The sequence below is a fragment of the Simochromis diagramma genome, unplaced genomic scaffold (assembly GCF_900408965.1).
Source record: "Simochromis diagramma unplaced genomic scaffold, fSimDia1.1 OVJJ01000705.1, whole genome shotgun sequence".
NCBI lineage: Eukaryota > Metazoa > Chordata > Actinopteri > Cichliformes > Cichlidae > Simochromis > Simochromis diagramma.
In genome coordinates, this window is record NW_024387448.1 from 1,302,840 (window position 1) to 1,328,408 (window position 25,569).

At 39.4% G+C, this 25,569-nt stretch overlaps 1 protein-coding gene across 1 annotated transcript in view; it reads left to right on the forward strand.

Annotated features, from left to right (window-relative positions):
- calcrl2 (calcitonin receptor-like 2) overlaps positions 1 to 25,569 on the forward strand; it is a 44,780-nt gene that overhangs the window by 9,004 nt on the left and 10,207 nt on the right. Inside the window, exons 2-5 of the mRNA XM_040013633.1 lie at positions 243 to 325; positions 20,177 to 20,234; positions 20,375 to 20,549; positions 24,574 to 24,681. Coding sequence (XP_039869567.1) covers positions 276 to 325; positions 20,177 to 20,234; positions 20,375 to 20,549; positions 24,574 to 24,681 — 391 coding nt within the window. The 5' untranslated portion in view covers positions 243 to 275. The remainder of the gene's footprint in view (positions 1 to 242; positions 326 to 20,176; positions 20,235 to 20,374; positions 20,550 to 24,573; positions 24,682 to 25,569) is intronic.

Consider the following 25,569-nt stretch of genomic DNA (forward strand, 5'->3'; position numbering starts at 1 on the left):
CAATAGGTTAATATACTACATATTGCGTGTGCTATAATTCATAGATATTACAATCTAATAAATAGAACATAAATGTAAAATAGGATGTATTGTACTATACACTTAATGAATACAAATATGTCAGTTCAGTTCCGAGATGCTTTATTTTGAAAGTGCTAACAGGAACGTAGTATTCGCTATGACGTTTGTCTTGACTCCTATAGCGGGGTGGTCGGGTTTGGTCACTGTTGATACAGAGACAGCATGAGACAGTTCTCTGCTCGGATCATACAAGCATGGGGATATTTGGAGGAGAAGACAGTTTGACAGCTAATTCAAAGAAAAGGTAAGCCACAAATCTCAACATCAGGCATTAGGAACAGTCCAGGGAACGACTTATTACAATGTTTAGCCTTCACTTGAATTGTGGCCACACAGCGCAAGATGCAAACGTGCTGTGTCTTATGAAAAAGAAAAACTGTACCAATGCAATGCATAAGAAAAGTTACTCCATGACTGTGGAAAATCCACGATGTAGGCATGTAAATCCGATACAAGGTGTCTGTAACACGTAGTAATAATCATGCACGTTGTATTTTTCTCAAAAAATAATAGAACTATTTATGAGTATGTTTATTATGATAGAGAACAATAAGGTTTTTGTAGCTGACACTCACTGAAAGCATTTTATGCAATATTAAAAGATTCTAACTTTTTTTTTTCCCTTATGGGGTTTTGTATATAGGGTTCATGCAAGTTGAGGGAAGGTCACACCCTGAGCTGACTCCTTGGCTGCTACTGCTGTTGCAGTTCTAAGTAATATATGAATAGAATACAGAGGGATAAAATAGTGTATGCCATGATTATCTTCACTACTGCGAAGCACAGATGGCAGATGGTCAACATCAGGGAGTCTGCAGTGAGTCAACATGGCATGAAAAGTAAATGACATCTGACAGTAAAGATGGACAATATAGCAGTGCTTTAGTGGGAGGTGATAGTGTTTCCTGTCATTAGGAGCACTCTGAGATTCAATCAAACGCTAGATGGCTTCTAATAGAACAGTTTTTTAAAGCAGTAAGCCATGTGGGGAAGGGATTTCTGCTGAAATTGACATTGCTGTTGTAAAATCTTCACATCCTTGAGTAATGCTGGTTGATAAACGAATTACAGAACGCAAATTAAGGAAGGCATCCCCAAGTGCTCCTTTTGACATTCAGTCTGGCTTAACAGCACAGAGAGTAAAATAATATAGGAAACACAGAGGTGCACACAAGCTTGCTCGAAGTTGTTCACAGCAGACTGACAAGTGCTTTGTTATTTCTCTTAGCATTTGCATTTCTCCCGGGTGATTTTCATTTCCTTCTACATGCACATTAGCAATCACTAGAAAACCTCTGCAGACTGGTAGGACCTGCTTTGAATGTGTGTGTGTTTAAAAAAAAGAGAGCTAGAGAATCACATGCTCTGTATAAGTGACTCTCACTTGTTTTATTACATTTCTATCAAAACTTTACAAGAAACTTTTATGTCAACAACAGTTTCCTGTTTTGCTTTGTGCATTTGTTTCTTATATTTGCCATTCGAATTAAGTTTCTTCAACACTGTGCTCTCGACCTAGTGTTACCAAGGTGTAGTCATCATACCTGTGCATTCTCAGCTTTCAGACCACCTCATTGCTTGATTTCGTGTGAATGCTCTAAGATGTTTCCTGGACTTTGCATGTGCCTGTGGGAAACTTTGCACCCCTGCACTCTAGTGTGTGTCTGAGTGGAACAGCCTGCTCTTGCCAGGCAGCTATCAGTGTATTAATAGGTGTTTGAGCTGCTACTTTGGTCCCAACCCCCAACTGGCTTTTCAGTTTTCATAACACAAACAGGCCAACAACCCCCCCCCCCCCCCCCCCACACACACACACACACACACTACATAAAACAAAACAAAAAAATAAAAATAAAAATATGAGCTTATTGTCGGCTCAGTGGTAGATAACTGACAGTTTGGGTTGCATGCTGTATGTTAATAATAGGTGGTGAGTTGCAGGGTTTGTTGTTAGGTAGCCTAAGATGACCTGTCATTCAGTCATAGATAGGATTTTTTTTTTTTTTTTAGATTGTGTTATCTATAAAACTTTAGAAATAAAGGTCATTTTAAAGGTTATTTCTACAACAGGAACCAGCTTGTTGATGTCACATTTGAATTATTCCATTTTTTACATGGCTATATTAGATTTTCTTTTTCCTAGGAAGTTGAATAAGTGGAGGAAAGAAAGAACAAGACTGAGTCTGTTTATTCTCAAGGGGAAACTAAAGAAGAACTTTAGTGTGATATATGGGAAATGGGGGGGGGGGGGGGGGGAAGAATCATAGTAGATGCTTTGGTGGTGAACATGGTGTCAGGCTGACCATATCTGGGAACTGTGTCAGGGTGTGCTTGCTCCCACGCTGGCTGATAGATGGGAAGGATGGCTAAACCTGGCATATTTACCATTTTATTAGTTTTAATTTCCCTCTGTGTCATCATTAGCCACGGGTGTTGGCAGCAATCTGTTAGGTGGGAGCGCTTGTGTTTGGTTGGATAGAGCAGTTAAGAAGATGTCAGACTTCCTCTATTCACTGGTCCATGCTGCTTGTGCTTCTTTTATGGTCCCAGGGACAAAAAAGTATAAATAAGAAACAAAAAAGGAACCGCATGGCATAGCTCCAAGCTGCAGGAGCTATTTTTGGGTCCAGCTATGGGAACATAACCAAGCTCCCAATAAGTCATACATGGACAACATGGTGGCTGTAAATCCTGGTGCTATTGGTGGGCTGACTCTCATAAGTGATTTACAGAATCAGATAATGTTAAGAGACCACTTTCTGCACACCTTGCCGTTGTTCATAGCATCAAACAAACACAGAGCCTCAACTGTAAAGTGTATTAAATCAAACAATACGTTTTGTCTGGATCACTTTACAATGTGGAGATCATATTTCTTTGAGGTCACTCTAAGTAGAAAGCATTTGTTTTATGAAAGCGCTGTGCATCCTTTCCATCACCCCCTGCCGGTAGGTTCAAGTACCCTGTTTGACCTGTAATTAAAGCTCCTTGTGGTTATTGCATAACAGGCTCTTGTGTGTTGACTAGTTGCTGGCTCTTGTTGTTCTGCAACAGGTTAGTGGGCAGGTTTTATAAGTGACTCTCACTTGTTTTACTATTGGAAATATGTCTTCTATTTCCAAACAGCTGCTTATAAGATGTGTGAGTATAGCTATTGCCAGACAAAAGAAGAAAGAAGCTACCTTCACTTTGTTCCTGCATTCACAAGGGGTCTTCCTTGTAGCTCCACATTTTCAACTTGTTTTTTTTTTTTTTTTTTTATTACACCAGACAAATGCAGAAATGCAAAGACCTCTGAAATTTTTCAGTTCACTTTTGATTTCTGAAGGGCGTTATCAGCCAGTGCGTACCAAAATGCCTCTGGATGCAGCTGGACAGAGATACACTCACAAAAATCTGTAAAGCACTAATTATATAAAGTTATAGGTTCATTTATTCAAATAACTAATCATTAAGGAAAATATGCTTGGTATAAACTGAATACCAATCAAGTCAATTTCATTTGACCAGATTTGATCAAATTTAACATTTTACACTGTACTAATGTAACATGGAAAACTGAAATGTAATCAGATTATTTAAAGTCAGTATTTGGGGCATAAATATTTTTTTTCAGTGTACAAACAACTATAGCAATGAGTCAGCATTTCTAAACAGATCATAACATGCAGATACGACTCAGTAGCATATCAATGAAAATCTCTTTGCATAGAAGGGAAAACAGAAACACGAGTCCTCAGATCAGCCTGGATCTAGGGTTAGCATTGTTACGTAATATCAGTATTAAATGGAATCAGATACAAATATGATGTGAAATGATTCAAACATAGTGACAAACATACTGAGAATGATCTCCTAACTCTGAACCGCCATGATGCTTGTAGATCATTGCCTTGCTTTTCAAAACACATTTATCATATGGTTGAGTCTCGTGGCTCTCACTAGCTGCATCAAACAACAGACAAAATAAGGAACCATCTGCTTAGCAAGCTAAATACCTGAATGTAAAAGCAGTGTTATATGGGGGGGATGCAATGGAATTGACACTATACTAGATACACTAGATATTTCCACTTTTGCCAGACTTACAAATCAAGTGAAAAACATTTTATAGGATGTGTTTTTGGAAACATTTCTGAAATTAGAAGCACGATGTGGGGTGCTAGCGAGGTAACCTCGGGTTTAATATGAATGGTTTTTATGAAGCAGTTATTTTCAGAATATTTTCAATTCAGTTTAGTTACAACTAGTGAGATATTCAACTCTCTTCAAAGCTAAGCGTTAAGAGGTGGCTTACTCAGAGACCAGCAAAATCTTTTGCTGACAGGCAGCTTAATGAGATGTTTTTAGATATAATCTTAATTAAAACCCTAAAGACTTGTGCAGGTTGTCACTATAAGGTTGTACAGGTTTTTATTGTTAGTTGTTTAACTACTCACCATTCAACACCAACATGGTTGCAATATTAAGGACAAGTGTAATCCATGCTACATGCACACATCTAAGAAAAACATTGATTTAGTGGAACACAGAATTGTAACTACAGAGGGATCTACCTTTTTGTTAATGCAGGGGAAGTGTTATTGATAAGCCTTTTAACTTTCACAGTCTGGCCAGAGCCAGCTTTTCTTCCTGGCTTTGGCTTCACCAGCTTTGTCGCTTATTCCTCATATTTGTTTAGGTTTATAGTTTTTTCCTCTTTGTGAGAAAGAGAACAAGAAGTGTGCACTCTCACTCCATGTTTACAAGCTCCTGGCCACAAGTGACTGGCAAGTTGATAACCTCTGTTGTGTGACTGCACAGCATGATTAGGTTTAGTAAAGCCAGCTCATGGAAATTATTTCTGGGTTTGTGAACAGTACTGAACTATGAGTGCAGATGTGGTAAATAGACATTCTCATCCTCCCGTTTATTAAAAAAAAAAGAATAAAAATTATGTGACGTGTTATATTACTTAAGGCAAACAAATTAATCTGTAATGGTATTGATATCTCCAAGCACACTCCAAATTACTGTAAACGTCTGCCTACTTGTGAGAAAAATGACCTCAGGGCTGCTGTGCAGGACTAGCTGAGCTGCTCTGTGCTGCATATAGTCTGTTTTTTCAATTAGTACCTCCTTGTTTGAAATTACGACAGAACTTATTTTTCTAGTGATGTAAGTTATGAGCAACAAAGGAGGCCTTGTTTGACCTTTCATACTGTTCATTTTTTTTTCTTTTTTTCTGCCTGTCCCATTTGGTTCTTTAGCCGTCAGAATTGTTGTCTGAAGACCAACAAGGATACCCAATGGATTTACTTTGCCAAATGGATCATCACGGCCTTGCTGTATTGCTCCATTTGATCAACCTTTGTTGTTGTTATTATTTATTTTATTTTATTTTCAGTTGTTACAGATGGGACAGACATGACTGAGGGATAGGAAAGGGAGAAAGAAAGATGAAGGAAAAGAAAAACAGAAGGGAAGAGGGACAGTGAGAAAGGGCACTTCACCTGTTGAGAGAAAAAGAAGAGAAAACAAGCAAAAAAAACCAGAGCAACATACTAAACACAACACCATCACGTTAATCTAGCTAAGTGTAAACAGCAGTAAATACTAAATATTGAATGTTGTTGTGTAGCAAGCAGGACCGACAGCGCATAATGTGCTTGGAAATAGCAGCCAATAGAGGTGTAGTTTATGTCTATGAACAGTGAACACCCGTGTGCACACCTGTGTGGATCAGCGCGCTTGTATTCAAAAGGTTTCCCCATGTAACGGTCTGCTAGAGGATGTAGAGAGCCATAGCCCCGTCCCCCAGGGCATGAAGCAGGCATGGAAGAGATCCAAGCTCCAGACATCCAGAGGCCCCAGAGTGCGAGAGGGGCATCCGTGCCACCCTCCTGGGAAGAGCTGAGGAGAGCCCCAGATGAGAGGTCACCCAGTAGCCACGGAGCAGAAGCCAGAGGGGGCTGCAGTGGCGTGCCCGCCGGCTCTGCCGGCAGCCAGCTGTGCCAGAGTGAACCGAGCCGCAGGCCCAGAGGCCGGAGGCCCGAGGGCCCCCTTTGCCCCGGAAGAGGCCTGACCGAGCAACAGGCACCAGGCCCCGCCAAGTAGTCACCGGGAGTGAGCTGGTACATATCTCAGCACCCAGCCCCGGACACCAAGAACCACCAACGCACCGACCCCTGAAGGCATCAGTTGTGTGTGCTAGTGTGGTGAGGGGAGATAGGCCTTTGGAGGGCCTGAGAGTTCCCAGAGAGGTGGAGTGTAAGACCCGACCTGACCGAGCAACAGGCACCAGGCCCCGCCAAGTAGTCACCGGGAGTGAGCTGGTACATATCTGAGCGCCCGCAGCAGCAGGGAGGCCCCGCATCCCAGATCCCAATCGGACGGCCACACCTCCTCCCAGCCTCCCCGCCCCGATGGCCAGCAGAGAACAGGGGTGTGTGAAGACCCCAAACCTCCCTCCTCTCGCTCACTACTCATGTGTAGTGTTGCTGCGTGTTGTTCTAAGGTGCAGACCTTTCATACTGTGTAGATTTATTGTATGTTTACATATTAGCATGTTAAACAAAGTTGTGACTTACAGCGAACTTGCCCTCCCATTTTACTTTGTACTCGACACCCACAAACTGAACTACAAAGGGTGACAGAATAGATGCAACATTGTTCAGTTTATAATTCTGCAAATGAACTTCCTCACCTCTCCCTACCAAACTGAGTGTTTTTATATTAAGAAGCTTTGAGAATGTTATCTGTGTCCCCCCGCTATAAAAGTTCTTTCCATATCCCTTTGTGTACACGTTACAATGGCTTATTTTTAACCTGTTGGGCTCTTTAGAAGTGGCAAGGGGAGAGCAGGCAGGAAGCTGGTGCAGGATGACAGAGGATCCATCCTTCCTGTCTCCCTTCCCTCACATATTACTATGGTTTGTGTTACCGCTCTGTGATGCCCACCCCACCCCCAGTGAAATACAAATAAATAGAAATAATGTGTGAACAGATGCACTGAGGGACACTTCCTCAGCCACAGTAGACCTGCATGGGAGAGAAGCTGTGACAGTTTGACCTACTAGATAGTGTTCGAGAGCAACTTACTGAAAGGAACTGGAAAAAACTCACTTTAAATGTTGGATATTTAAGAAACATCAAGCAGATAAGAAAACATGAGAAGTTGAATTAGCTGAATAAAACATACAGCTGGATGGGCGGGGATGGGCGCCCAGGTACACACCGGCTCACTCCTTGGCGGCCGCTTATCGGGGCCTGGAGCCTGGGGCTCGCTCGGGCCACTTCGGGGGTGGGGTGCCCTCGGCCTCTCGGCCTGGGGCTCGGTCACTCTGGCACATCTGGCTGCCGGCGGAGCTCACGGGCACGTCACTGCAACCCCCCTGGCTTCTGCTCTGCGGCTGCTGAGTGACCCCTCATCTGGGGCTCTCCTCAGCTCTTTCTGGGACAGTGGCACGGCTGCCCCTCTGTTAGTCTTCCTGGTCTCTTGTGTTCTGGGGGCCTCTGGATGTCTGGAGTTTTGATCTCCTCCATACCTGCTTCATGCCCTGGAGGACGGGGCTGTGGCCCCCCCACACCCTCTAGCAGATCATTACATGAAGGAACCTTTTAAAAACAAGCGCGCCCATGCTCACAGGTGTACACACGGGTGCTCACACACACAAACGACACCCTTTTTAGCTCCTACCTCAAAGCACACTGTGCGCTGTCGATCTTACGTGCTGCACAATAATGTTTAATATTTAGTATTTACTGTTATATTCCCATATATCATCGTGATGTTGTTTATTGTATTACTCTCGTTTTCTTCTGCTTGTTTTCTTTTTTCTTTCTCAACAGGTGATCCAGGTGATTGATATATGTATTTTTTTTGTCTGCTTATTTAGTTGGTTTTTGGTTTTTTTGCCCTTTATCCCCGTCCCTCTTCTCCGCTGTTTTTCCCCCCTCTTCCTTTCTCCCTTTTCTTTTCCTCATTCAAGTCTGTCCCGTATCTAGCAAGTGAAAATAAAAAATAAATAAAATAAACAATAAAAGGTGAATCAAATACACCATTACGGCAAGGCTGGGATGGTCAATTTGGTAAAGTAAATCCGTTGGGCATCTTTCTTCGCCTTTAGACAATAATTCTGATGGCAAAAGAACCAAACGGGACAGGCAAAAACAAAAAACAAAAAACAAACAAAAAAAAACATATAGCTGGATGAGCCACAAATACCTGTTTGACTCTGTAAGCATTATTAGAAACAAAGTAAATTCATTCAAATCTAAATTTACTGTATATGAGCACTTTATTTAACAATTCAACCCTAAGAGATACAGTTACTAGTTACTTTTCTACCTCAAGGTTTGAGTTTAAACAGTACTTTTATGAAATGTTATTAAATTAAAAGTATTCTGTGTGCACTTTGGAGTCTCTTGGTGTGGCCCTCCACAACAGGCCCAGTCATATGGCCCCTTCAGAAAATTAAATTCATACCCCTAACTGTCAAACATGGAAGAGTCATATAAGGTGCCTGAAAATGTAGACACAGTAGCTTTAGTGTTTGGGAATGATTAATGGGCCCTTCACAGCAGTCCCAGTTTTTCATGGGACCCCATGGGAAAATAAAGTGCCCTGCCCTGCAGATTAAATTCACTTTTGCTTGCGCATTGGTGAGTTAAATGAATCGATATTCCACAAAAAAGAGAGGTATTCAAACCAAAGCCACCACCACCACCACCCCCGCCTATTATCTTACGTCATCTCCAGGGTTATCTGGGTTATGACCCTGAAGGTTGACCTTTATGGTCGGATTCTACCATATCTAACTACTACAGTACGTGCAACTTAAAGTCCTTCCATCCTGCAAAAAGTAAGAATGAAATGTTAACATCAACAGTTCATTAGCACTTTATGAATATATAAGCTCAAGTATTTACAAAAGGAGGAGTGTTTACACTTTTAAGTATGCTTTTCAGACAGTCACTCAGTAGTCTGAAAGACTTTTTGTTAATGGAAGTTTAGGTCAATTATTGTTTTTTAAACATTGCAATATTGGCACTTAAATTTAACTCTAAGTACTTATTGATACATAAACAAGCTGTAGAGCTTATTAGAGCTTTGATGTGCAGAACAGTTTTCAGCTACAGTTGAAATATGGCTTGTAAATAAATATCAAGGCCAGTTTTTCTATTTCTTCCCTCTGGTTCTCCATGGTGTTTGTGGTATTTTATCTTATCACTGATAAACTCTCTCTTCTCCAGTGGAGTGCATTCATTGTTGCTTTGAGTGGCATTTGTTTTAGTTATCTAACAAAGAAGAGTTTTTAATTACACAGTCCTTTTTTCTGTTGTGTTGCTGACAGCAGCGTGAGAATTCCAGCCAGCTATTTGCTCTTAGGCCTGTTAATTTTTAAATTGGTTTTTCATAATTAATTTAAGCTTTCAGTCTGAGCTTTTGTTCTTTTATATATACCCATGGGGTCTGGATTTTCTCAAACTAACCAAAATAACTTTCTCGAGTTACTGCTTTTAAGGCAAAAATGCTTTTTTCCCCTACAGTTGAAATTCCTTTAACCCTGCAAAAATGCAATACTGTAATTGATAACACATGCACTAACAATAATATTCTATTTTAGTTTATACAAAATTAGTCATTGTGCAATTATGCAATAATGACCACTAGGGTCAGTTGAGGGAAAAAAAAGTCGTTTTATTTCACAGCAGCATCTGCAGTCCATTTTACTGAGTAAAAGAACCAATAAAGCTAATTCTGGGACAGCAAAAACAAAAACATTTGGATTTCTTATTAGTTCCGGCTGGTGAGCTGTAGTACAGACCATATAGTCATGCAAAAAAAACAAGTATGTCCCATGAAAATTATAGGAATTTCTTTTTAACCAATTTTTTTTTCTTTTCTGAGCAAGAAGCAAACATTTTATCAAAATTGATAGTCTAAGATAATATAAGATAAGATAAGACTTTATTGATCCCACGGCAGGGAAATTTGTTCTACCTTCAAGCAAGGAAAAATGTGCACTTTCATTCATTTATTTATCAAAAATATCAGCAGATGTGACATAGGCTTCTGATGGAGGTTACATTAATAATAAAAATGATAACTTTATTTATAAAGCGCTTTCAAACAAAGTGCTGAACAGCTATTTGAATATTTAAAAAAAGACAAGTGAATAAAAGCAATACAAAAAACATTACAATTTAAAAACTGATAACAATTTAAAAACTAATAGGCATAAAATTAAGACGCATAGGATCAGGTGACCAAGTAGGTCTTTAACTTAGCTTTAACCCTTTCATGCATGAATTATGACAACCTCAATCAGGATTTTTTTATTAAGTACTTTTATTCATCTTTAGGCATGAAAAAAATATTTTTGAACTTCATTTTTTAAAATATGTACTTTTCAAAGAGTTGGTTACATGTCCACTTAGGTGCACAACATACGTTTTGACTTATGAATGTGACACATCAGTGTCCAGTGTAGTGGTTTATGTGCAAGTATATCAACACTGACACAAATACAAGAAAACAGCTGTCCACAACGATAGCTGTCCACTGTAGTGGCCACTATGCGTGAAATGGTTAAAGCCTTGTAGGTGAGCAACAGGACCTTAAAATCTGCTCGAACCTGACAAGGCAACCAGTGAAGACATTTCAGTACTGGGGTAATGTGCTCAAATTTCACAATTTTTGGCTAAAATCCAAGCAGCTGCGTTTTGTACCATCTGTAAATCTATAAACCTCTAAAACCTTTTTTTGGTAACCCAGAAAGAAGAGTGTTATAATAATCAATGCACAAACACACAAATGCAGTCTTCTCCTGGTTTCAAACACTTGAACTTTAACAAGAGTTACCTGCAGATCCAGTGATGAAAGTTTGGAGTTCTTTAAACAGACTGAATTTGCTGGGGAGCCGAGTCTTGTCAGACATTTAAAAGCTATGTCTTTTGTTAACGACCTTCCTCACTGTGAAATGATTTATATAAATTAACTGGATTTTTTTTTTTTAAACCCTGGCTAAAAAGTTGTAGTTGCTATCTACAGCCACTGGATAACATGTTTGTTAGTTCAAGTGATAATACCAGTCATGTCTCTATTACATATTATTTGAGACTGTATGACTTGTACATCACCTACCCACATAGCAAAATTGGTATGGCCCCAATCTGGCCCACACAATGTTCTTACACATGGCCCACATACCGCAAAGAATAACGGCCCTTTGGTGGCCCAGATCTGGTTTGCCAGAGGTGGCCCACACATGGGCCAGCACAAGGCCAGTTGCAGACACACTGGTGGTCCTTTGCTGGCCCATGTGTGGATTACCTCTGGTAAACCTGATTTGGGCCACGAAAGGGCTGTCATTCTTTGAGGTATGTGGGCCATGTGTAAGTTGTGTGCAGCCAAGGGCCAGTTGCAAACACACTGCTGGCCCTTTGCTGGCCCAGATGTCAGCCTAATGTGTACCTTAATCAAGCCATGTAATAACAACATGTGCTGGAACATAATAGTGCAAAAGTAACATGACAAAACTGTTCAGACAGTGAATGGACTGATTCATATATAGCGCTCTTCTACTCTCCCAGATTACTCAAAGTACTCTATACAACATTCCACGTTCTCCCACTTTCTCTAGACTGAGTGCTTCCTAACTATATTCATACACAGACTTGCAGACTAGAGGAGCCAGGGATCAAACCACTAGCCTTCCGATCAGTAGGTGGCAAAACGTCGGCTACCATAGCAGTATAGTATTGCAACATGGCATTTAGGTCTTCTGACTAAAATAGGAAAATAGGAAGATAAATAGTGCCATCATTGCCAGACCTGGCCCACATCTGGTTGACATACACCCTGCCATGACACCAGTCAGTCAGAAGTGCCAGCTTGATGCCGGATCCAGGGAAGACCTATTTTCTATGGGCCTGGGCCACACACACCAAACCACAATCGGGCCAGATGTGGCGTGCCATCGCATAAACAGTGGCATCATTGCCAAACCTGGCCCATATCTGGATGACATACGTCTTATCATGCCAGAAGTCAACCAGCAGTGCCGGCTTGATACCAGATCCAGGCCAGACCTGCTTGCTATGTGGGTAGAGGTGACTGGCGTTGTGTTTTGGCACTATATAAATAAAACTGAACTGAATTGAATATATTTTGCTACAATATCACTGATCATGAAGAACTAGATTCAATAATGAATTAAATCTATTCAGTAAGGACTGGGGAAGGTCTAAACTCTTACTCTACGATAGGGGATTTTAGCAAACACAGTAAAACAGGGAAAACAGTGCTATACAGGACACACTGACCACACTACAGAAACACTATTTCTCAGAAACAGTTACCTCAAAAGACCGGAATGCAGTGATGTTATGAGACATGCTGTGTCTCTCGTAGTTCCCCCCTAATTGGAAGTCTTCTTGTATCTTCTGCTGATAACATCACCACTGCTTCTCCTGCCTACACATGTTGCACATGTAACTTCATGATGGAAATGACCACTCTTTGGATGCTGTCAAACTGGCATTGTGGAAACTATAGGACGTCACAACTGATTTAAAGGAAAAGGCAGTTTGAGAAAAAGTAGGCGTTTAGGGAGCTTGTCAGTAAATAGCTCGATTCAGATGAAATTGACTTTATTCGTCTCATTTTTGGAAAAGAGCGTCCGTTCACACTGAAAGATAAAATAGGAGCCAGGTTTAAGAACTGTGAGACTATAAAACTAAATATACTGTTCAAATTAAAATGGTCATGTAAAGCTCAAATGAAATAACTAAATGAAATATAATAATATTAGCTGGATAGACATAGTTCAAGATAAATATAAAACAGTGTGTGTCCAAAAGGCAAAGGATAAATCGTAAATGGACTAGTATTAGTAAATGGACTGGATATAGTCCTTTCTAACATATAAGTACCAGTCCAAGTACCAGGAGGTTGATGGGAAATTTGCTATGGTTATGTGCAGCTGGAGAAATTGTGTACTGATCCTGTAGACAGTGTGTTGTGTCCTGATTCATTTAACCCATTTAACTGTAGTTTGTTCCTGTAAGTGTTTTGTGATTCCCGATCTAGTACGATTATTGTATTCCTGATCCAAATGTTCTTCGGAAGCGGATTGTGCCAGTGTTCGTCATAGCTACAAATCAAGCTATCACTGATGCTCTTACAAAAGACCTGCAGAATTCTTTCGATGACTGTATATTTTTACATTTTTCACCCCCAGAAAATGTAGGCACTGTTGGCTTTTTTTGCAAAGATGACCTCACCGATTTAAGGTGTAATCCATTCCTTCAAAAATGGAAATCTACAACAATTGTATTGGTTTTAGAAGCGCCAAGGTCAAGCTTTTTCTCCCCTGGGCCCTGGATAATGCAGGAGAGCTCAAGGGGTCCTTTATGTGGGCCACAATCTTCAGTATGTTGATGTGGTTTTGATGCCTGCTGTATCTGAAGAACAGCAACCATTTCAAAGCTCCTCATTACAAGAAGCGTTAAAGCTACAGGGTGGTGGTTTTCTTGTGGGCAGGATTGTTCTTCTTGTGTATTTTGTGCAAAAACATTACAGTGTGGTGATATTCAAACACTGGAAGGAAATGAAAGGGTGGAACACAGGCCAAAGAAACATAGCACGGTTGTTGTTATTGTTAAGCTATCTCTACATTATCAATATTTTTCTCTGACTTTTTGCTTAATACGGGCCACTCCAGTCAGACTCCCATGTTTCTGTTTCTCATGAACTATCAAGAGGTACAGTTTGTACTTTTTCAGATGTAGACATATTTATGTTCTGCCTTCCAGAAAGAGGGAAAGGGACGATTTATTAGACTCACTTTGGTTTAACAAAAATAATGAGAAACACTTCTGTTTAAGGCGAGAAAAAGTCTTTAGCAATAAAGGCTTCTCACAATACCACAGATGACTGATCCTTTTTTTAAAGCATTTTATGACCTCAGGACATCAGGATCCTGGTATGTTTCTTCATTTTCTATTCCATAAAACGTGTTAGGTTTTATTGTTAGGTCGCTCCTTCTTTTAGAGTCTGACAGTTTATCTTAATGTAGTCAGAATTCATTTGCCAAAATCACTTGTGAAGTAGCAGTTTGGCCTAATTACTTCAAACTGCTGTGCATATGTTGCGAGGTCTGTGAGTGAAACCTCGCCATCCACTGAAAACATCACCTTGAGTTCTGTGGTTGCCAAGAAAGGCTACAGCATCTGACACGTGTTTGGACTCATGTTAGTATTTTCTGTTATTAGCACTTCCAATAGGTGATGACTCTCTGCTGTTACTCCTGCATTATTACTAGTGTGAGGCTGCTACATGTGGTGAACTGGTGGCCTTGATTTGTTTTTACAGCTGTTACCAGACAAGCAAGCAATGCATACCAGTTTGACAGTGACCGCTGTCAGACCATCTAAACATCTCACTAGGGAAAGAAAGAAAGAAAGAAAGAAAGAAAGAAAGAAAGAAAGAAAGAAAGAAAGAAAGAAAGAAAGAAAGAACTCTATTAAAGGAATGCACTGAGCTATTGGAAAAAGCCTGACCTATACTGGAGTTTAGTTGCTGTTATGCAATTTTGCTAATGTTTTTATTTTTATTTTAAAATTAAAATTTTAAAATAGTGCTTTTAGTGCTTTTGTCACTAGTTCAATAATCATATACATGTCAATCTAATTCCAATTAAATTCAGTTTTATTGAGATATGATATTGGAGAGAAAACCCCAACATTCAAATAATCCCTTATGAGCAAGCACTATGTGGAGCAAGCCTTCCTTTTTAACAGGAAGACACTTCCAGTTAAAAGGTCATTATTCCAGGATCATCAGCCTGGAAGGAAGTTTTTCCAAGATCAGGATCAGCCTCATGGAGGACTGTAATGTGAGCAGCTAGTGGATCACGTGATCCACAGTAACAGTAAGCTTTATCAAAAAGTCAAGTCAAGTTAGTTTATTTCTACAGCACATTTAAACAACAGACACTGACCAAAATGCTGCACAACAGTAAAATCAAAATCAATCAATCAATCAATCAAAAAAGAAAACAATACAAATGAAAGATAAAAAAATAATAATAAAAATAAATTCATAGCAACTTTCATAAATACTAAAAATGAAGATAGTAAAAGAAAAAGAGACACAGTGGGGAAAATAAAACAGAAGCTGGCCTGAAGCTGGGAAATGAAAAGAAGAATGTTTAAAGTTGGGAATTCAAGATTGGTAGTTGGGTAGATGACCTAATCTGAGGAGGGAGATGATTCCAGAGTTTTGGGGCTATGACTGAGAATGCAGGGTCAGCTGTCCACTGGAAAATTGCTATTACGAGTAGGTGCTGATCAACAGACCTAAGTCTACAAGATCTGCCCGATAAAAAAGAAAGTTTGAAACCTAATCTTTAAAGTATTTAATTTAATTCAGGTTTATTTGTTTAGCCCCAGCTCACAACAACAACACCTTAAGGCAATTTATACTGTAGGGTAAAGACGTACAGTATCAATGGGGAAATGATAACCTGTGAGAAAACAGTAGGTGACGGTGGAAATTAAAAGCTCCCTTTTAACAGGAAGAAACCTCAAGCACAATCAAGGTCAGAGAGGCGGGAGTCTTTTACCACGATCTGTTGGGTTTGAGAGGAAAGAGAAAAGAAAAGGATAAGTAGCGTATGAGCAGAAAAGTAGAGAGGATGTCTGCTTCCTGAAGTCAAACTGAGGGTTGATTCCACAGGTGAGGAGCCTGACAGATGAAGGCTTTAATTTTGGAAAGTCAAGGAACCACAAGAATGCCTTAACAGACTTTTAATTATTTTTTATAAGAAAAAAACCTCATCTGTGGAAAACTGATCATTCAAGTATAAATATGGTGGTAAATCACAGCACAGCTGATTAAAACCAAAGCCTACTAATCAGGGGGAAGCTTCTTGCAAGTTACTGAACCACCATGTAGTGGCAATGAGTGTGCGTGTGCTGGACAAAATGCACCAAAAGGGCATAGAAACTGCTCTGTGTATGTGTGTGGATCTTTTGGTTTTACAGTGTAAATATTTGAGCGCTGGGTAAGTGTAGACTAGTGCAATATAAATATCTATCCAAGTAAGCCATGCAACACAAGAAAAGCACAGGGACTTGACCCACATCAGTGTCTGCTCAGCTGTTATGCTACTCTGCTACGTGTACTGCAGACAGTGCTGGGACTTTTAATAAACATGGTCAAAATTTGGAGATTGTTTGGAGATTGACAGCATAGTGAGTTATAAAGCAAAATTTCTTAATATAATGGTGTGGAAAGGTTAACTAAATTAGGGGGGAAACTTGTGTTATTGTTGTTATTTTACACAGTATTAGTGATACTGTCCCAGCTGGCTTGCTGTAGCTACAGTGGTAATGGCGCTCAGAGCTACAGTATAAAGACTCATTGTTTTCTTCATGAACCAGGTTATTGTAAGCTGCATGTGCTGATGCTTTGTCAAAGTGATGTGTTTTTTTTATGTCTGCACTCAGTACGACTTTTCTTTTTTAAACACTGTTTGAATCTCTGAGTTCAAACACTGGTCAGCAGTGATTCCCAGCTTTTTTTCATAGCCGTAAAAGAAAAGCAGTCACAATATTCTTCAGTGTCACTGACATGTCAGTGATTTTCGGGCTTTTGTTCTCACCAGATGAACCGGTATGACTGAGATAAATGCTGACAGGAAGCAGTGTAGGATGAGAAAAACCAGAGGACAAAAAATAGTTTGAGAGGAAGAGTCTTCAAGAGCAGCAGTAAGAGAAAAAGAAAGAGATCAAGCGGAAAGGGTGTCGGCTTTATTGTATGTGTGCGTCTTAATGTGTCTGGCTGAATATAGGACACACAATTCTCTGGGTACAGTCAAATCAGCATGCATCTGCATCACCTAAGTTCAAATTGAGAGGTGACGGCCTGAGAGAAAATAAAAGACAATAAAACCACAGGGACAAAGGAAGTGACGAATCAGCAATAGCATCTCAGTTTGTTACCGCAAAACAAAGACAATCCAAACCACTTGGCTACAATTCACAGATAGATTGCAAGCAGTGTTTATTGGTGACAATGGCACATAGCGAGCACTTGCCAAGGCATTATGATATGTGTGAGTGCGTGTCCTTGGGTTAACAATGTTCTGATGGGGAACAATACATTACGAGAGGCAGCTGTGTACAAAACAGAAAGCGGGGCAATCATTGTTTGGTTCTTGATGGATTGAATCATAATTATAAATATTTGTGTGTGTTTGTGCGTGTCATCATTGTCACTGACGGAAACTCAGAACTGAAGTTCATGGGAAAAACTGTCACAGCACAGATTGTGATGTGAAGAAAAAAAAAGTAAGGGCAGGCTACAATAGCCTGTGGCTACGATGTTGTTCTTCGCTGGTAGGATGGCATTAAAAGACCAAATCAGAAACCTATTTGCACATGGTAGTAGTAAAGATAATAGTCGATGATTCTTAATATAAAGAATGCAAAAACACAAGTGACTTTTTTACTTCTGTAAGTTACTTAAAGATCAATATTCACATTAAATTCCCCCTGTGCTGCAGTCGATTTGAAATACTCCTCAGCTGGGGGAAAAAGCTGTGGTTAAACAATCTAAAGTAATCCGTGGTTGCACTTGATCTTAGCAGACTCAGCAATACCAAAACTTTCTCTGGGTTGGTGGAGGAAAACTGCAGAAGCAAGCAGTTCGGAAAGAATCTTGCAGGCAAGCTTTACTGTAATGAGCTTGGGACATTTCCTGTGTGTTGCCTTCACTTCAAACCTAGTTACAAGTCATTTTTGTATGCTTGCGACTGACTCATGAGTATTTGAGAAGCACTTGACTTTAACATTTAACATTGGCGAACTGATATTTTACTTATAATAAGTGTAGTTTAAGCTGTTTTACGCAATACAAGTACATGACATCTAGTCTGTGTCCAGACTTATAAGAATACAATACAACTTTATTTATATAGCACGTTTAAAACCAAAGGCTTGAAAAGTGCTTCACAATATTACAATAGATCAAAATAAATTTATATAAAAGGCATTACCAAAATACAAAACAAGCACTAGCACTAACACTAACAGATGGGAAGCACTAATTAGACCAGAAGTGTGGGCTAAATAAAGTAGGTATCAGACCTCAATTCGGAGGGTCAATTCATACAAATATAATATCAGCTAAGAGGCTAAACAAAGATACAATAATACGATTAAAATAGATGAGATGAGGGCACTAGCTAGTCGGGAATGCCAGATTAAATAGGTAAGTTTTCAACCGTAATGTGAAAGATTGGATAGAGTCCGAGGCACGAATAGTAGTAGCAGGAAGGCTGTTCCAGAGGTTAGGTGCAGCTGAGACAAAGGCACGATCGTCTTCTGGTCCTCAGCCGAGACCTAGGTTGCACCAAGAGTAACTGACCTGATGATCTTAACGCTCGACTAGGAGTGTACAGGCTGAGAAGGTCAGTGAGATAGCTAGGCGCAATATTATTTATTAGCAACAAGATTTTAAAATCAATACAATATTTGATGGGTAGCCAATGCAAGTCAGCAAGAACTGGAGTGATAGAAGCATTTTGAACAAGCTGTAATCTGTGAAGAAATCAGCATACATTTAATTTTCTGTGTTATTTTAGTTTATTTTAGGTATGCTTAGTACACTAAAAAAATATTGATGTCGATAATGCTGACTTAACTTCATTTTATTATATGGTAATTTTACTTGTGTAGAATATAAAATGTTACATTTAATGGAATCTGGTCAAATGAAATTTACTTAATTGATATACATTAAGTTTATATTTTAAGCATGTTTTCTTAAATGTTTAATTATTTGAATAACTAAGCGTTTGATGGGTCCTGTTATTTGTTAATCTGTCTACCAAGCCTGCTTACTGTCCTCACCTACACTGTTCAGTGTTTGTTTCTTTCTTTTCATCACCAGTGTATGTTCAATTAAAAATAAGAGAACTAAATTTTCACGAGAGTTACAAAACTATTTTTAATATATTCTATTGTCACAATGAGTAAATAAGCAACAGAGACAAAAGCATCAAACAAGAATATTTCAGTTGTAAACTTAAACGTTTTCATCTTATATGAGTCTGTTGGATTGAGTGGGGAAAAAAATGATCCAGTCACGCAGAAGATTTTGGACGATGAAATCAAGTCTGCCTGTATTCTGAGAGCTCTTCTCTCCAGGCTCTTTTACACACACAAAAATAATTATAAAACTGAATATTTAGAGAAACAACACCTCTGACTCACAACATTTCCACACATTTCTTTCCCCTTTTGCTTTTCTATCTCTCTTATTCGCATCTGTCAAAATGCTTTCATTACTCTGTCCCCTACAGAGAATTTATTGACAATAATGCGAACTCTTATTGCTTTTTCAGATATTTTTCTCATACACTCTTCAGTTTATATCCCTTTCACATCTGGCAAAATGTTTTTGTAACCATGTTGATAAAATGTTGCTATTTTATCAGTTGTGTTTGACTTTAATCATTTGAAATCTTAAAAAAAACATAGATGCCTCCGTTTCACAATACATTTTGCTTCGAGGAAAAATTAAACAGAATATGCAGCTGTAGATTTTTGCATTGAGCAAATCCCCGAAACAAAGTCTGACTATAGAGAGCGAGAACAACAGAATTAAAGCACTGACTGTGTATTTGTTGTTAGAGACTCTGTAACTAGCTGGCTCATTAAAGATGAAAAGCTAAAGGGAACTCGCTGCTCTTTTGCCCCAAAATAACAATAAACACACATCTGTTTCTGTGACCCTGAGTGGACAGTAGAGAGAAATGACTGCGGGAGCATGAACTTCCTTTGCTGATAAATGAGAAGATACACAAACAGCGAATAAACATACACGAACGTGCTTATAAAAACTGTGCGTTCACACAGAGGCATTTGGGTTCGGCCTGCAACAGTGACGCTATGCGGGGCGCTTGATTTCATGTATGCTAGTGGTGGTTTTATGTCGTACTTGAATGAAGCGGCTGAAGCCACTTCACATGTACATATGGTGGGAGACTTAGCGTACAGATGTTTCACAATTACATTGTTCATGTTCTTCTTTTCCTTTTAGAGAAATGTGGAAAACCCTAACACTCTCCCTGCTGGTTGCACTGGCACTCTTCACAGAGGTGAGTACTCCTTTCACCCATTAGCTATTTAAGTGTCTAATGCTTTATGTCAAAGCCAGAATGTGCTTTGATTAAATTAGAGGACATAGATTTGTAGTATCTCTAACATACTCTTTGTTTTTGATGACTACCTTGCCCAGGTGGCCCACTGTCAGGATATGGAGTCCCTGGCAGTCACTGAAAAAACAATGCCACGGCAGGAGAATTTTACTAACATGGATTTGGCCGACTTACTTGGACAGTCGAGACGGCAGATCCTGGCTGCTCAGTTTGAATGCTACTTGAAAATAATCCACGATCCAGTAACAGAAGAAGGTGATGATAACACTTTACGCATTGTTCCATCCCAGCTGGATGAATTTCTTTTAAGTATATTATTCCTGGTAGATGGAGGATGCTGCAGTATTAAAGAAGCATTGAAACCCGTTCTTCTGCAAATATAAACATGCACAGTATGCATGAAACAATTAATTAATAAAATTAATTAATAAAAATTCATCTATTTTCATTGTGTTACGAAAACATTCCACATAATTATATCAGAGCCAGTGCTAGAACAGATGACTTGTTGCATTACTAGTAAATGAAGAGGAAAGGGAAATAAAACTTTCACTCATGATCTCACCAAGGCAGAAGAAAAACTACTTAAATTCCTCACCTATATCGGAAGACTTTAAATGTTGGTAGCAATGGCATTTAAAAGCTCCGTAGAGCAAGCATACACAGGAGGTGGGGTTGTTTACCGCTAACCCACTAAGTTGTTTTAGAATGTGAAATTGGCTTGAAATAAACCCCTGAACCACCATCAACAAAAGTCTGGATATTTTCCATCCTCCACCTTTCGGGGGCAGTAAAGGAGTCCATTGCTATTGTGTAGACCTCTCTGTGTGATAAAGCAGTTGCTGTATTTTCTGTTTATCAAGTAAAAATACATAAAGGCACTTGATGATGTTGATATTAGGGATCTGTGGGGGCCATACCATCACTTCCAGTACTTCTTGTTTACGCTGAAGAGAGTTCTTAATGACTTTGGCTGTGTGTTTGGGGTCATTATCCTGCTGCAGAATACATTTGGGGCCAATAAACAATCATTTCTTTTTCTGAAAGCACTCTTTGATTACAACATTTTGTTTACAGCACAGTAGTGTATATATATCGTAAAGCAACATATAACATATTAATTAACTGATAGCAGTTGAATAGTAAGGAAGTGAGGTGTATTACTGGCAGTCCTTCCTATTTGGTGTGTGCACATTCCTTGGAAAAGAGAAAGAGAGAGGGACAGAGAGAGAGAGGAAGAGAGAGAGAGAGGAAGTGAGTCAGAAAGAAAGGAAACTTGCCCTTTGTATTTCCCCAGTGCCTGTTACTCCCATTCAGTACTTCACTGCCTTTGAAATGTTATTGTGTGTTTCAGTTCCCAGCATGCCTCTGTGGGACCTGGTATAAGCGAATTTCCGAGTATTGTTGAGAAGCTTTGTGTAGCCCAGCTGTGGTTACACTCTCTATATAAGAGTAACACACTATTTATAATGAATGGAAAATCTATATAAATAGTAATAATAATTTAAAGGGTTGCCTGTGGATGATAAAATAAATTCAAAATGAGCAGTTGGTGTATAATCACTTTAGGGTGCCTCACGCCCCTGCGGGTGTTCTTTTAGCTGTATCTTTGCTGTTCCTTGGACTGCGCTCTTTTGGACAGAAATCTTGGATGTCTGGGATCTACTGGTGGCACTCGCCAAGCTTCAAGGTCACTGCACTCAGTGCTCTGATTACCAACGGAACAGCTATTGCCTTCACCCTTAACATCTTCTTGAGCTCTTCTCTCAGCCCTACTTCTCAAGCTTCTTGTGTTCCTTCGTACTGATGTTGCTATTACTCAGTATAGCTACATCTATCACTACAGCCATCTTCCTCTGCTTGTCCACCACTACCATGTCTGGCTGGTTAGCTATCACCAGTTTGTCTGTCTGTATCTGGAAGTCCCACAGGAACTTAGCTTGGTCATTCTCAACCACCCTAGGAACCATGTCCCATTTTGACCGTGGGACTTCCAGGCCATAGTCAGCACGGATGTTTCTGTATATATGCTAGCCACTTGTTTATGTTGTTCCATGTATCCCAGGGAATCTTTGCACAGCCTGCACCTGGGATCTTGCTTGGTGTGGTAGAACCCTGCTTCTATTGAGCTCGTGCTAAGACCTATTTCTTGTGGTGCCATGATTAGGGCCTCTGTATTGTCTTTCAGTCCAACTTTGTCCAGCCACTGATACAATTTCCTCAATCTGCCTTCATACATACCATGAAGGGGCCTGTCCTACCATGATGATTCTTCTCCTTGCTCTTTTTCTTTCTTGGGTTTCTGCTGCCTGAGGAATTCATTTCTGGTAGTTTGATCCCCTCTTTTCTGACTACCTTCGCTCTCTTTGTTACTATTCAACTTTCTCTGAATGACATTCCGATGTCACTGCTGTAGATCCTAGTGGTGCGGATTGGTGAATCGATGTCTCATTCACTCTTGGCATATAGCTTGATGTCATCCATGTAGAGGAGGTGGCTGTCAATTGCTCCACTCCATAGTCGGTATCCATAGCCATTGCTCACCAAGGGGTTTAAGGCTTATGCAGTTGAAGTTGGCTTCTAGAGTTGTTTGCCATGTCCCCATTGAGTTCGTAATGAAGTTCAGTTCAGTTCAGTTCATTTTTATTTCAAACATGCGCCTTCACATTCATTACAAAATATCATTCCATTCTTTTGTTTGAAAAGGAGTAGGCAGAAGTCTACACTTATTATTCCCTACCCCCTCAAATTTTGCCTTTAATTTAATTTTCTTTTAGCCTTAAATTAAACAAACAACATATGAAGTAAAAGTAAAGCAAAGATAAAACAAAACAAACAAATAAACAAAACAAATAAACAAGCCCCACCACCAAACGTGGTAACGTTTGCAGATTAACAAATTATGAGACAAACAAACTAAAACACTATTACGAACAACATTTCCGCACTGGGTTAACCCTGTTTTCTTCATTCTTATATTTGTTAAAAAATTGTTTTTTATATTTCATTTTAAACTAGTTTATGTTGTTACTTTCTTTCATTTCTTCTGTTAGAGTGTTGCATAATTTAACTCCTGCTATAGAGATAGACATACTTTTTAAAGTTGTTCTAGCACTTTGTATTTTTAAATTCTATTTCCCTCTTAAGTTACACCCACCTTCTCTTTCTATAAACAATTTACAGATTTCTTTTGGAAGCATTTTATTTCTTACTTTATATATTATTTGCTTTCCCCAGGACGGCAATGCTCCGTGCCAATTTCCCTCGAACATAAGTAATATGTGGTTTCCAACAGACCTTGTGGTCAATGATCACACCAAGAAATTTTATTTCATTTACTCTTTCTAAATATACATTGTCAACACATATTTCTACTTTGATATTTTTATTTTGGTTTCCAAACAACATAAATTTGTTTTTATCTAGATTCAATGATAATTCATTTATATCAAATCACTTCTTTAATATCGTTAATTCCTGTGTGATCATCTCCAAATCCTGTGGCAATTCCACACCTGAACAAAATATATTTGTGTCATCTGCAAATATTACAAACTTTAAAGTCTCCTAAGGTCCTGTTGATCTTGTATAGTGTTAGGTATTCTAGGATCCATGTGTGGGGCATTGAGTAATATGCTTTCTTGTAGTCAATCCAGGCAGTGCACATGTTGGTCAGTCTGGTCTTGCAGTCTTGAAGAACTGCTCTGTCTACAAGTGCCTGGTGTTTTACCCCTCTGGTATTACTGCCAATTCCTTTCTGTGTGCCGCTGTATTGAGCTATGTGCAGGGGTGCACAAAAGTGGTCCGCAGGTGCGGATTCACTGTCAAAATAAAAGATGCGCACCAGATAAGCTCCTTTAACCATTTACTTTGGTGTTCCTCCACCTCCAAAGAAATGTCATAAAGAGTCCGAACCGCAAAAGAAGCACGTATTCTCGGAAAAGTGGTTGCAGGAGGTGAGCTGGCTTCAAATGATGAACGCACAGAGATGTGGTGCAGAATATGCCGTGAAAATCTCACTGCGGACCACTTATGTGCACCCCTGTCTATGTGTCTATTCATCTTAGCCACCACTTGGTTAGAACTTCCAAAAAAAGGCTTATAGTGTTACCACTACACTATCCAGCTGCTGTGTGTGTGTGTGTGTGTGTGTGTGTGTGTGTGTGTGTGTGTGTGTGTGTGTGTGTGTGTGTGTGCGTGTGTGTGTGTGTATGTGTGTGTGTGTTACCACTGCACAGACATGCAAATCTCAATGACATTTCTCCTCTGCCCTCTTTAGGCCGTTATTGTAACCGTACATGGGATGGCTGGCTATGTTGGGATGATTCAGCTCCAGGAACTGTCATGCAGATGTGTCCAGCATATTTTATGGACTTTGACCCTACTGGTAAGGCTGTAATGGACACACATGTTAAATATGTGTCTCTTTGTATTCTTATTTTTTATTTGTACTGATACAGTTAAGTCAATAATAGATTGAACAAAGATAGTTATAGTTTTGAATTTACACCACCATAGTTAATTTTAAATCAAGTAATGAAGATGTGATTGATCTCTAAATCACAATCAAACGGGTTTAACAAAAATGTTGTATTATTTGTTTAGGAATTAGAGGCATTTCTATACATAGTCGATACATAGTCACCAATTTTCATTTTCATTGGACTGACAAGAAGTTTCTTGGACAGGTGTCCATTCCCTTGCTATTTCGTGAGAAATAAAGGACATGTAATGTCTGAATTTCATTCAAAGTAATAAATTTGTGTTTTATAGCTTTTTTAGTCATTTTAGTCAATGTAAGGCTCAAAAAGTTATCAGTGCAAGTGAAGAAGCCCGTCATTAGGATCAAAACCAAAATAAATCTATTAGTGTGATCGGAAAAACTAAAGGAGTAGCCAAATCAACAATCTTGTGCAGTGTTAAAACAATTTTTTGCACTGATCAGAAGACAACTAGAGAGGATGATGACAGAATTCTGTCGATGGTTCAGAAAACCAACTCTGAAACATTTAGCCAAGTCAAGAACACTTTCAAGGGGGTAGGCATGTCATTGTCAAAAGTCTGCAATCAAGAGACACCTTCATGAATGAAGTACAGATGGTTTACAACAAGGTGCAAACCACTGGTTACACTAATGAACCTGAAAACCAGATTTGACTTTCCAGAAAAATCTGATGAAACTAAGGGTAATTTACTAGAAAAGGAAGACAAAGCGGAATCATCTGTCCAACATAGTGGAGACTTTGTTATGGCATGTGCCCGTACAGCTGCTAGT